Source organism: Muscardinus avellanarius, assembly GCF_963383645.1.
Source record: "Muscardinus avellanarius genome assembly, chromosome: 6".
NCBI classification, from domain to species: Eukaryota; Metazoa; Chordata; class Mammalia; order Rodentia; family Gliridae; genus Muscardinus; species Muscardinus avellanarius.
Window position 1 is genome coordinate 15,338,538 of NC_137791.1, and position 13,320 is coordinate 15,351,857.

The following is a 13,320-nucleotide window of genomic DNA, read 5'->3' on the forward strand; positions in this document are numbered from 1 at the left end:
TGTGTGTGTGTGTGTGTTACTGGTTGTTGGAACCCAGGGCCATTCTACCTCTGAGCTACACCCCCAGCTCTATTTTTTATTCTTTATTTTGAAACAGGGTCTCACTGAGCTGCAAAGGGCCTAAGTAGCTGAGGCTGGCCTTGAACCACGATTCTCCTATCTCAGCCTCCCAAATGCTGGGATTATAAGCGTGCGCCACCACACCCAGCTGAACTGAACTTTCATAAACAGAAAAGCAAAAGGAAACTTCATTTGGGAATGCAGTTTAAGTAGGATATCCTTCCTATGAGGCCCTCTTAGCTGTGCTAGGCACTGGTCTAATTCTTCCAGCATCTACTCAAAAGCCTTATGATAATAATACAGTCACAGGAAATCTAAGGAGTCCAAGAGGAACCATGGAAGAGAGTGGTAACTAGACCTTTCTACTGACATGCCTGGTGCCCTCTTCATTTTTAATACAAGTGAATTTGGAAAATATTAGGTTCTCCTAGATGGATAAGACATATTCTTTGGGCAAGGACTACCCAAAAACGGTGGAAAAAGGGGGACAATTGGGTAAGAAAGATACTAAGGTGTACCATCTGCACAAATGGAGTTCTGTCTTGCCAGCTGAAGGTAAAACTGATTTTAAAGAATACAAAAACAGGGGATGCCAGAGAAATATGGGAACTCTGACTCCACATGCAGTATTAAACCGCTTTAAGCCACTGTAAATGGAAAGAAGTAGTGGTTGGTATCAAGAGTAACTGGAGTGTAGCTAGAGATGAGAATGACACAGACCCATTTCTGGAGATAGATGGAGAAGTTTTTGTCCCTTGGCTAAAGTGTTTGTGTAGGTATGTTCATGCACATACTCACTGTGCAAGGGGAGGCCAGTATGGGGAAAGAGAAGAGGTACATAAAGTCCCAGGAGATGATAATGATGATGATGGTAACAATATTAACAATAATAGCGACAACCAGATGAGAATTTTTGGAAGGACAAGTTGAAAACAATGCTGAGATTTCTATCCTGGGATTCCCTTGAATGTCTGAGAGTTCTTCATTTAACCAAGAAAGGTCCAATACTAGAAGGAAGAACTCTCAGAAGAGACTTCAGCTTGGGATGCTGGATATTTCGTAACTCTATTCCCATTTTGAGTGAATTTCACAATCTGGTGTCTCTGTTTACCGTAGGCTTGAGTGGCAAGTGCCCTGGGGTTGTGAGTGACTGGGATGAGGCCGGGGGGAGGGACATGAGGTATGGGAGTTGGGTTGCCATAGTGTGGGAACTGATGTTCATTAGGATGAAGAGCACTTGCCTTCCGACAATAGTGTGTGCATTAAAGAATGTGCTTTCAGGATACACGATGGCACAGCCTCTAATCCCAGTATTAAGGAGGTTGAGACAGAAGAATGCAAGTTTGACATTAGCCTCAGAAACTTAGCAAGACCCTATTTTAAAATAAAATAAAATACAGCTGGGATATGACTCAGAGATAGAAGGACCCTGGGTTCAATCCTCAGTATCAAATATACTACTAATAATAATAATACGCTTAAAGTAGAGAAAGAGTAGATAAATATATATAGACAATCACTTATTTTTCTGGAAAATACTTCATTGTTACTGCCACTTTTTTTGTGGTACTGGGGATTGAACCCAGGGGCATTCTACCTCCAAGCTATACCCCCAGCCCTATTTTTTATTCCTTATTTTGAAACGTGAAGAGCCTAAGTAGCTGGGGCTGTCCATGAACCCAGATCCTCCTGTCTCAGCTTCCCAAGTACTGGGATTATAAACTTGTGCCACCATGCCCAGCTGTTACCGTCACTTTAAATCAGGATTTTCTAAACTCTGCAGCTGTGTATCTTATTAGATGTCTAATAAGTTGTTAATAAGTGTTCCATGAAAAAAGCATCTTGTACTCAATTTAAGAAAGGCCGCAGATGACACATGTCCTCTGAGAGTCCCCAAGGGCCGTGAAATGCTAATGATACTTCTGAAAAGTCCTACAATAGAAAAACAAATTCCCTTCTTAAACATTTTTAAAATTTTTTATTGGTGCATTGCAGTTGTACATCTTAATGGAGTATGAGATGGTGGAGGCATACATGCACACCTGACCCAATTAGCCCTTACCCAATTCCTACCCCATTCCCTCCCCCTACTTGTCATGTTTTGCTTAGTGATTGACATTGATATGTTTGTGAATGTACATCATGTACATTAGGGAGTTTCCTTCTTTTCCCCTTAAATCCCCTCAGTTAAGTCCCTTTATTTGCTCATCTATAGTTTCTTCTTCTTAGTCGAGAGTTTCTCCTGTGACCCATTTTCTTCCTGTTTTCTTCCACATATTAAGGAGAGCATCTGATTACTTATTTTTTGTGACTGACTAATCTCACTTAGCATAATGTTCACCAGTTCCATCTATTTTCCTGTGAGTGATGTAATTTTAAACCAGAGACCTTGAGGCTTCTTAAAGAGGGCAGAGGTCCAACACTGCAACACACAGGCACAGGTAAAAACGTTCTCAACAAGACCCCAAAGGCACAAGAAACTAAAAGGCAGATGAACACGTGGCACTGCATTAAACTGAAGAGCTTCTGTACAGCAAATAAAACTCCAAGAACCTCAACAAAGAGCTGACTGAATGGATGAAAACTTTTGCCACCTACCCCTCTGATAGTGGACTAATATCTAGAATATAGAGAGAAATATATATTCAAGAAACTCATCACCAAAAATAACTCAATCAAAAATTGGCAACTGAACTAAATGGACACTTCACAAAAGAAGAAATTAAAATGGCCAATAAATGTATAAAAAATGCTCAACCTCATTAGCAATCAGAGAGATGCAAATAAAAATGTGAATAGAGGACTTTCAAATATATTTGACCCCAGAATTTTTTTTTTTTTTTTTTGCAGATTTGGGGATGGAACCCAGGGGCATTTGACCTCCAAGCTACACCCCTTGCCTTATTTTTAATTCTTTATTTTGAAACAGGGTCTCACTAAGTCGCAGAGGGCCTCACTAAGAGGCTGTCTGAGAACCGCGATCCTTCAGTCTCAGCCTCCCGAATGCTGGGATTACAAGCGTGCGCCACCACGCCCAGCTACCAGAATTTCTTTATTCAAGGAACGTATATAAATAACCTAGGGGATACAGGTGTTACAAAAACACTGTTGGGAAATAGTTCTCATAAATATGCCTGGAGCAACAGAAACACGATGGTAATGATCAAACTGGCTCTGGTAAATACGGGAAAATTGAATACAAAATTTTCAGGTCAAATATAATTCCTTTCAGTTCTAATCATTCCTGCAAATTATCTTCAAAACTAAACTAGCTCTCAAACTTCTTAAGCAGGTAGGTCTCTGTGTACAGATATTAATTTTATGTGATTTGCATTTTAAGAAAGGAGAGATTCCAGGCTCTTCTATGGAAATCCAGAAGTTATTGAAGTGTATGCTAAGCATGTGTTGTCCCTTCAGTGATTGGAAACTCTAAACCAATTTGCAATTGACGAATCAAACATCTTTTGAATAATGCAAACTAAGAAAGTGCTAATAGGTTTCCACGGTCCTATCTACAGCTTCCTGGAAATGAATTATGAACATAACAAAAAAATGCAGACTATCTAACTGCAGAGCCATTTAAGTTGTAAATGAAAGCCTAGTTGAGTGAAAGGAAAAATAATGATATTGATGATAGTAATTTAAATGATAGGTATATAATGAGCACCTCTTTTGCATCAGATACCATTTCAAGTGGTTTCTGGACAGTATTCTAGCCCTGTCCTGAAAATAAAAGACTGAGACTAGAGAAGCTACCTAATAAGGAAAAATAACAGCCAACACTTATCAAGCACTTACTTTGTGTCAGACACCATTGTAAACATTTCACATGGGTAACTCACACAATCCTGAAACACATCCTGTCAACACATCACTGCTATCCCTGTATCACAAATTAAAAACAAAACAAAACAAAACTGAGCCTTTCAACATTCAGTCATCCTAGTAGGTTATAGAGGAGTGAGGACAGGGCATAGGTGTGTCTCAAAAATCACATAATCTTTCTTTCCTGTCTTAATCTTACACGTGTATGTGTGGCATTTTCCTACAATTTTATAATGATTGAAGGGATTGAAATAGCTATTACAAAGTTACTCACACTAGAGCCTCTGTGTGTGTGTGTGTGTGTGTGTGTGTGTGTGTGTGTGTGTGTGTGTTGGTAGCTGAGTATTGTGGGTATTGACATTCTAGGAACGTTTTACCTCTGAGCTACACTCCCAATGCTTTTTTTTTTTTAAACACGGTCTTGCTAACTTGATGGGAGTCTCATTATATTGCTAAGGCTGTCCTAAAACCTCCCCTCCTGTCTCAGCCTCCCAAGTATTTGGGTTTCAGTCCTGTGTTCCTCCTGCCTGGTTAATTCAAGAGCCTTTTTATAATTTTAAGCAAGTGTGTCTTTAAAGGTCTTTAGCACACTTGCTTTAAAGAACATAATTAGATTCATAAGTAAATCTCCTACTTTTGTATTTGATCTCTCCCTTCATTCTCACAGTTAATCACAAAAAATGTCTCTTGAATTTACTTTTGTGGACAGTTTTTAGTATTTTAGCAATAAAATATATCAGTAAATGCCCAAAGCAATTGATAGCTTGTGTTATACTTATGAATTTCTAGCCTAATTTTGATTCTGTGTTGCTAGAATTTTTAGTCAAAGGAAATTGTATTTTTTTCAGAGTGTTGGAATACCACCTGCTTATAACAAACACATGGCTCTCCATGTGACTTTCTGGGATCTGCTGCCTCCGATGAGCCAAATAAATGCCAAAGCAATGAAAAATGATATTTAGATTCCATGTAAGAATCCAGGCTGGGCGTGGTTGCTTGTAATCCCAGCATTTGGGAGGCAGAAACCAGAGGATCATGGTTTGCGGATAGCCTCAGCTACTTAGCGAGGCCCTTCGCAACTCAGTGAGACCCGATTTCAAAAAATAAAAAAGAATAAAAATAGGACTGGGGGTGTAGCTTGGAGGTACAATGCCCATGGGTTCCATCCCCGGTACCACACACACACACACACAAAATTCATTTCTTGGATAACAGAACAGCTACGTCCCTATTATGTGTTAAATCAACCTTCTACCTCTGAAAGTTAGAGGACTGTAGCTCTCAAGATTTTTCTTGATTTTTGTTTGATTTTGTGGTTTTTGATTGGAGGGGACATAAGAGGTTTATTTAGAGAAATGAAGGTACAGCTTAAATGAAGGCCATGATAAAGGGGTGTATTCCAGAGAAGGAGTCTGGAATGAATTTCAACAAACTAATTTGTATGAATGAATTTTAAACAAACTAATCAAAAGAGTAAGGATGGCCGGTGCAATTAGTAAGTGTTAAGCAAGACGCAAAGGAAACGATGTTTACAGTGTTTTCTTCTAGTGAAGGCAGTGGTTGGAACTTCCTTACATTTATTAATTGCCCTGAACCACCCTGGGAGAGAAGTGGTTGCTACTTGTATTAATAGACATGAAAGAGTCAAAAGCAAGCCCTGGTGACCCAGGAAGGACTCAACTCTGCTATCAAATTCCTCTTGTTAGTATTTCACTTTACTTCTTGAGAGAAAAAAGACTTTAAAGTTGTATAAAAGAGCCAATTTCAAATGTGTCACAGAGAAAAAGAATGCTTGTTCTACTTAAGGTCATGAAGAAGAAATGGGACCATGACAAAGAGATGGACTTTCAGAAATAATAGGAATATCCTGTTCTAACATAAGGCTGTTGCAAGATGGGACAGGGAGACCCTGTGTTTGAGTTTTCTGCCTCTAAAAATTCCAAGAAGTTGTTGAAATGCCAGTAAGTTTCAAGGCCCTGTTTGGCGTCTAAAATAATTTAATGCTAAGATTCTAAACAAACTACATAGTCCCTGGAAAATCATTGATATTAAGAACCCTTTTCCTCTAGCACCATGTTCGTATCTGTGTGTCCCTGATAAATCGAAATACCCCTCCTCTCTTTGCTTGTTAAAACAAGAAAAATATCACCTTTGAGTCATTAGAAGATTAAGGTTGTTAGTGATTAAATTAGACAAAACACTTGAGACATTGACACATTAAGAACGTCAAAAAACAACAATAACCACCACCACCACCTATATGTACATTAAGCCCAAGTGCATGGAGGAGCTTCCTGTCACTTTGATTTGACTCATGCCAAAAGATAGCGGAAGAAGAGCTCAGGGGATGAGACTCTCACGTAGGTGCACATCTATGCCTTGTGGATGTTCATTTGCCATCGATGCGCTTGGTTTTTGCTTTGTTTGTTGTTTCATTATTATTGTTTTTTTGTTCTTCATTTCCCAAGAAGAAAAAAAAAAGCAGTGTTTGGATGCACTGCTGTTTGGGATGAGAATGTAAATTTTTAGTTTTCTATGCAAAAGCACCAATTAAGTTAGCTATTTATATGCCATCCTCATTCTCTACCTTTCCACTGATGCATTCAATAAAGTATGACACTATGCTGCTTTATAATTAATCACAGATATGCTACTTTCTGCCAAAGACAGGCTGTTGGCAGCTAGTTAATTTCTATTGGTCTTACTTAATATTGAAAATTATTTAAACATTTATAATAGTGTTGTGGAGACCATCAGAATCATGTTGCAATACTAGTTTCTGGTTTCTAAAAAAACTAACTGGAAGACAAAGCAAAGAGGGTGAAATTTATGCAAAATATGTGACTTTTAACTTAGTCAGATGTAGATTTTTAAATCATCTCTGAGGATCAAAGAGATATGGATAAGAAAATGTGTGCTAGAGAAGTAATCATCCTACACATACTGTAAAGAATGGCTCCTGTGCTTGAAATAAAAAGAGCTATATACCTTTATTTTTGTGCAAGAAATATAGTGATAAGAAATTAAAGGTCTAAAATGCCTACTATCATTTGAAAGTAAATTCCTTCTTAATAGATCCATCATTTAAGATTCTATAATCAATCTATGGCTAGACTGTTCTCAGGTCACTATGGAGAACAAGACCCACTTGTAGTATTTCAGGTACCAACTTATTTTGATCTATTACTATGTGGCTAGTAAAACATGCATGCTTTGTAGAGAGGACTCTATATCATAGCCTATAGGAGCTCTTCTTATTATCTTCAGCTATCAAGTAAGAAAGATGCCTTTGAGAGATTCAGTTAAAACTATGCACTTTTTCTGTTTTATTTTTAGAAACAACAACTTGTGTGTGTGTGTGTTTAAGAAAGTTAAATTAAGCAAATAACCAAAAAAGAAAACAGAACCTTTAAAACCTGACAAGTTTAATCTTGTCTTTTCTAAGCATAAAGATTTGAAAACAATAAAAAATAATTATTCATGGGTTTTGAGAAAGGAAAATAGTCCTAAAATAAGTACACAGACATATATCCATCTACACACTGCATGATAATGTATGTACATACATACATATGTACCCATATAACTGCCACATAAAAGAGGTAAATTTTAAAAACAAACAGTAGAGTCGAATATTTTTCTTCATGGGCTCTCTCACACATTTGTATAAAATATAATACCACACTCTACTCAGGGTCATTGGAGTCTTGTTTAGTGAATGCAGTATTGTACATGTGACAGAATAAATAAAAATAAGACAAATCCTCTTTGTATGAATAAATGCCTACAGATCTAAATTTTTAAAAAGCCTTTATAGCATATCCATCTTGTTAAGAGGATATAAATATTTTGCTTAAACTGGAGGGTTGCATGTAGAGATGACAAAAGAAGTAACATAACGCTTGTTAAGGTGAGCTGAAAGCTGCCGTGACCGTGTGAAGGCGTACAGTGAGATGACCTGTCCTAAATGCATGTGGTCAAAGTAAGGTTTTCAGCTTTTCAAGCAGATTCCAATCTATTACCCACTACTGTTCTGAAAGTTATTCATCTCCAAGATATTCTAATGCTTACTCTGTATTGTGGTCACTAATTTACATGGAATCCACCCAGAAATAAATTCTTTCTATGGGGTTTATAGATAGCATATATAAAAATAAAAGGAAGTCATCCTTGTGAATCAGAATTCCCATAAATGATTAATGAAACTCTACTATGTTACAGGCACTTAAGACTGAATTTTAAGATAAAGTATTAATAAATGTATGTTGTCTAACTCTCCAGAGGATACAGCGTAAAATGAAGAAGGAAGTGAAGATTCTAGCAGGTTGTGAGCTACCTACAAAGTAGTAAAGCAAAAACAGAGACAGCTCTAGAGTCAAATTAAACTGAGTTCCGATCCTGCTTGTAGAATTACCAACTGTAGGAATCAGACAAGTGGCTATAAAATAGAAATGATAGTGCTGTATGGATTAAGTCATAAAATAGCACGTGAGAAGTGTCCAGCACTTTCCTTACAGGCTAGTGGGTGCTATAGTTCATGACACATTCTATTGGTAATACTAATCCCAAACATGAACTGTGCTGCCATTTTTAATATTTTCTGTAGGGCCTGCCACTGTTCTCTGCATATGGAAAATTCCTAATATATGTTTGTTGAATGAAATCCATGCCACAAAAAAACACACAAAGAAGCCCAGACAAAGTTGAAACACTTCCATCTGTTCCCATTCCTCAGAGAAGGAGTTCCTAGGTAAAATAGGACTTCTCTCTTTAAGATTGTTTCTGCTCTGTGGTAGTTTTGCCTTTGCGGTTGTTTGAATACTTTAAGATTATTGTATTATTTCTCTCTGACTTTGAGGACCAATCCTAGTCACAGATTGGACTTTTCCATTCTGTTATTAAATTATAAAATACTATTATGATATTCCAATGTTCTGCTTGTATGATCCCAAGAGATACAGGTCACTGTGGAAAACACCTATTAGGAACATAGACAGCAAATCATGTCCAGGACCTGCTAAAGCCATTGTTCTGGCGTGAGAACAGTTTTTCATAGGTTTCCTTCAGTCTCCAATTAATCCCCCATAAACTAACCGGCCTTCTCATGTTTTGTAGTAATGTTTAATATTTCCAAGTTGTCCATGGCTTGTTAAAGCTCATTTAGAACATATACTGGTGAAATCAAATGTGAAAGAAACTGGACCCAAACCCTTGCCTTGCTCTTTCACGGAGCGATGTGACATGTGACATACACTTCAAGTGGTTCTCAGTTTCCTCCTCTGCTGAAGGAGGCATTGCCAAGTGGATCATGAAGATCACAGGCTTCATAGTCAGAAATGTTTAGCTTTATGCCTTCCCTTTCCTATTGGAGAGCCCTGTACCTTTGCACAAATTACTAAAGTGCTTTCTATGTTTCAATTTGTTTTATGAAATGGAAAAATAATAACATCATAGGGTCAGCGAGATAACTTAAACATACTAAAAGCATAAAGCACACAGTGCGCTATTGTTACTATCTCTGACTCCACTACCATTATCATTCTGATATAATTATCCACTTTATATTGTTGAAAAGTCATAACTCTATAGCAATAAACTAGAGAGTAAGACAAAAAATACTATTAAAATACAAAAAAAAAAGAAATAAGAACTATCAAGTGTAAAGTAGTAGAACTAAGTAGGCATAATATAAAGGTACTAAATACAGACTACTTAATAAAGACTATTTAATACTAAATAAAGACTCCAAGTCTACTTGGGATTCTAGAGTACTCAAAAACATGGTAGACCACACATTAAATGAAGACGATCTGTGTGAGTAGAAACCACTTTGCATATTGAAGTAATTTCCCCCAATGTATGACACATATTTTATTCTATACTATCAAAAATAAATATCATATTTCATAAATGTGTGGGCCTCAATTCAAAAATCAAGTACATATTTCTTGCCCCTTTAATTTGTCTGTAGGAAAAAGAAAGAAAATCCTACACATTTGATCTCCAGTTCAAAACACACATGAATCAGTAACCGCATTAAACCTTGGTGCTCTGTGGAGCTAGCTGAGGGTTCTAGAGTCTGAATTATCAAGCACCATGCACCCACAGGGTCAGAAAACACAGAACACAAAACGACTCAGATTTGGGAAAGCTCAAGCACAGATAAATGAATAATATTTATTTATGTTATATATTACTTATAATATATAAATTATATATTCTTTATAAGTAAATAAAGACCATCCTAGAATGGTGCCTATAGACAAGCCCCAATTTATGTGAATTTGTTTACTTTTATTGTTTTAAAATTAATAACTGGAATGTAAAAGAAAAAAAAGTCAAAAATAATCAGTACAAAGGACTATTAAAAATCAAAACAAACAGTGCTTCTTAGCCCTGACCTAATGTTCTTCCAAACATAATATCTCAAAGACAGAGTCACGGAAAAGAAGATAAATTATACCAGAAATAAAACAAACAATATGTACCAGGAATCAAAAGACTATGATAAATATAATCTGTCTGGTTCATAAGGAAAGAAGTCAACAATTTTGGCAAAGCACAGAAAAGGAAAACTACTACCCTAGTCATTTCAACATTGGTATTCTAAAGTTAACATTTTCTTCTTAAAAAAAAGAACTCAATTCTTTGTTGTTTAGTTTTCCTTTTATACAATATGTATCAAATTACTAAGAATCAGGGATCTTCAAATCAAAGGTGGACATTTATCTTGTTTTCATATGAATCTGAATTCTTTTATATTTTGTTTTTCTTCCAAATATAGTAGTTTAAATGTGCCCCTTCTGTTTTTATCTTCTTCTGAAGGTATGATACGTGTTTATAATTCTCTTTTCACTATGAATGTCTGGTCCCCTGCTTTTTTCTTTGTTTCAAAACAGTGCCTCCTGCTATTACATGCTTTGCTGCTGCTGTTAGTAACAGTGAGCCAGCAAGAAGAGGAGGAAAGGGCTATGCATCTAATCTAGAAAACACGCGGCCACTAGGAGTTCCAAGCTAGTTCACTATCTTCTGTCTGTGAAAGAAGTGTGCTATCTTCTATCACAGACCCAGGTCACCGGGGTCAGTTGCAACAGTCGGACAGGCATGATAGGATGCCTGAATACAGTGATGACAACTTGTAGGGTGTCCGCTCAGTGACAGCTCGCCTTTTTGTAGCCCTTTTATACTTCACACTGAAAGTAATAACAGCAGCCAAAGGGACTGGAAGCCAGATCCCAAAATGGCAAAAAGTTTTATATGTCTTCTCACATAAAATGCACCAGCGTCAGATGAGTATAACTTCTTTTACATTGAAGACAACAAAATACAGAGCTATAATTATGGAAAAAAATCAGAAAGAGAGAAAACCGGGAGTATAGATTCTAGCAGGAGCCAGAACATGGTTAATGAAATAAATTGGTTGTGAGTAGGTTCTTAAGGGAAGAAGGGACAAGATCAAGGACCACTTTCACAGTCTGGTTCCTAAAAGTAGTCTCTATATTTCATTACAGTAAGAACTTCTAAAGATTTATAACTAATGTTCAATATCATTTTAGAATCTATTCATACTATTTAGATACTATGAAGTGGTGTTATCCATGTGTACATAATTATAAAAGTTATTATACAGCTAGAAAATAGGCCAGTGTTTTCAAATTCCCTGTATATTTAACAAGATGCATTTATCCTATCCAATATATTTCTTATTGTTAAAATATTCTGAGACCTTCTAAAGACAGTTTTCTCATCTTCGGTATCAAAATAAATTGTGCTCATAATCAGTGAGCTATGATCTCTCTGTTTGAATGAGTCTGCTTCAACTCAATAAGTGTTTTATGTTTAATAGCACAGCAGCAAAATATCTAAAAAGATCAGCTTACTGTGTATTACCATAAAGCTAGAACGTTGCCCCTGACAAACACATTTCAGACCTAAAAACTCACTTCATTTACAAAGGAACACTTTCATAAGTAACAGAGAATTTATATCTATCTATCTATTAACATAATCATAATTTATATTTCTTTTTCTACTTTCAAAGAAAAATGTCATCATTGCTTTGAGGACAAGCAAGGCTGTTGCTCCCACCGATTCTAATACCATTTCACAACCTGCCACACGAACTCGACTCATTACTGTGTTACTCTATCTAGTTACAGTGGAGGCGGAAGCTATTTGAGAGTTGACATCTAGTGAGTGTCCGCAAGCTTTGTCACCTTCAAAGGCAACCAGCCATCGATAGGGATCACGGGTCACTCACGCCAACAGTGTTGTGCAAACAAAGACACCCACCTCAGACTCAGGGACAGCGGCTGCTCCTTTGACTTCAGTAGCTCTCCTACTTTAAAACTGGCATACCCCAAGAAACTTCTCTGAAAAAAATAGAACAAAGAAATGGTTTTGTGTTAACTTTGGAGCTCCTTGGTATTTTTGCTGTCATACCAAGTCATGCAAAACTGGTCTTTAGGAGAAGAGAATATCGAATCTACTAGCCTGACAAATATTTCATGGACAGAAATATGCTTATCAATAGTATTTCCACCTCAGGGTGTAGCGGAGGGCAAAATACAACCTTTTAATTAAAAACAAAGAGACTAATAATCCTGAAAAAGAAGAAGATGTGAAATCCAGTGGCCAGAACTGCAAATTTTCCCCCTTTAAGAAAACTAGGATAAAAGAAAAGATGAAAAACTTTCAGTATTTACCAATGCTGTTGCTCTTATTAGACTTTCTCAAGTCAACGGCTGAATGCTGTATCCCAGATATGAGCAAATCTGCTACTTAGAGCTATTTTTATGTGGGACTCTGTACAAGTTATAAATAGAAATGCTATATTTCTCCCCCATCAGAGAAACATCTAAAAGCATTTGTTTCCTTTGTTATTTTTTTACTGGCATGGGATAATTTCATTCCAATACACACAAATAAATGGTACTTCTTCAGTTACATTTCCTAAAATCGCTTTTTAAACCTATCATCCTGGGTTGTTGACTTATCTATGAATATTAGCTTTTGACTCTTTTTGATTCCATGTAAAGCATAAATATCTAATTTTCTCTCTTTTGGGGGATAAAAATCTGCCATCTCTTTTTAATGTCCCTGGCCACTCAGATTCAAAAGTCACAGTATTAGGATACACATGACACAAGCAGTATTTCTCCTTCTTTCTTCAAGGTCAAGGAGTAAACATGAAAATATCAAACTCACATTGCTACCTCTGCTATTGCTACTGAGCTCCATGTAATTATCCTAAAAGGAGTCAAGGCTCCTTCTTCTAGAACTTTCTCTCATCGAAGTCTGATGCTGACTACATTGGACTGAGAAATGAGATATAAGACATCTAATTTTTCAGAAAAAAATAGAAAGTTATCGCATATAAAAATACAGTGTCGCCGGGCGTGGTGGCACACGCTTGTAATCCCCGCGCTTAGGAGA

At 36.7% G+C, this 13,320-nt stretch overlaps 1 protein-coding gene across 6 annotated transcripts in view; it reads right to left on the reverse strand.

Moving 5' to 3' along the window:
- Positions 1–13,320, reverse strand: part of INPP4B (inositol polyphosphate-4-phosphatase type II B) — a gene marked incomplete at both ends in the record, with an annotated part of 387,908 nt that overhangs the window by 254,177 nt on the left and 120,411 nt on the right. For all 6 annotated transcript variants that reach the window (XM_080697036.1, XM_080697033.1, XM_080697032.1 and 3 more), the window contains one exon: positions 12,178–12,257. In XM_080697036.1, the coding sequence (XP_080553162.1) occupies positions 12,178–12,257 (80 nt within the window). The remainder of the gene's footprint in view (positions 1–12,177; positions 12,258–13,320) is intronic.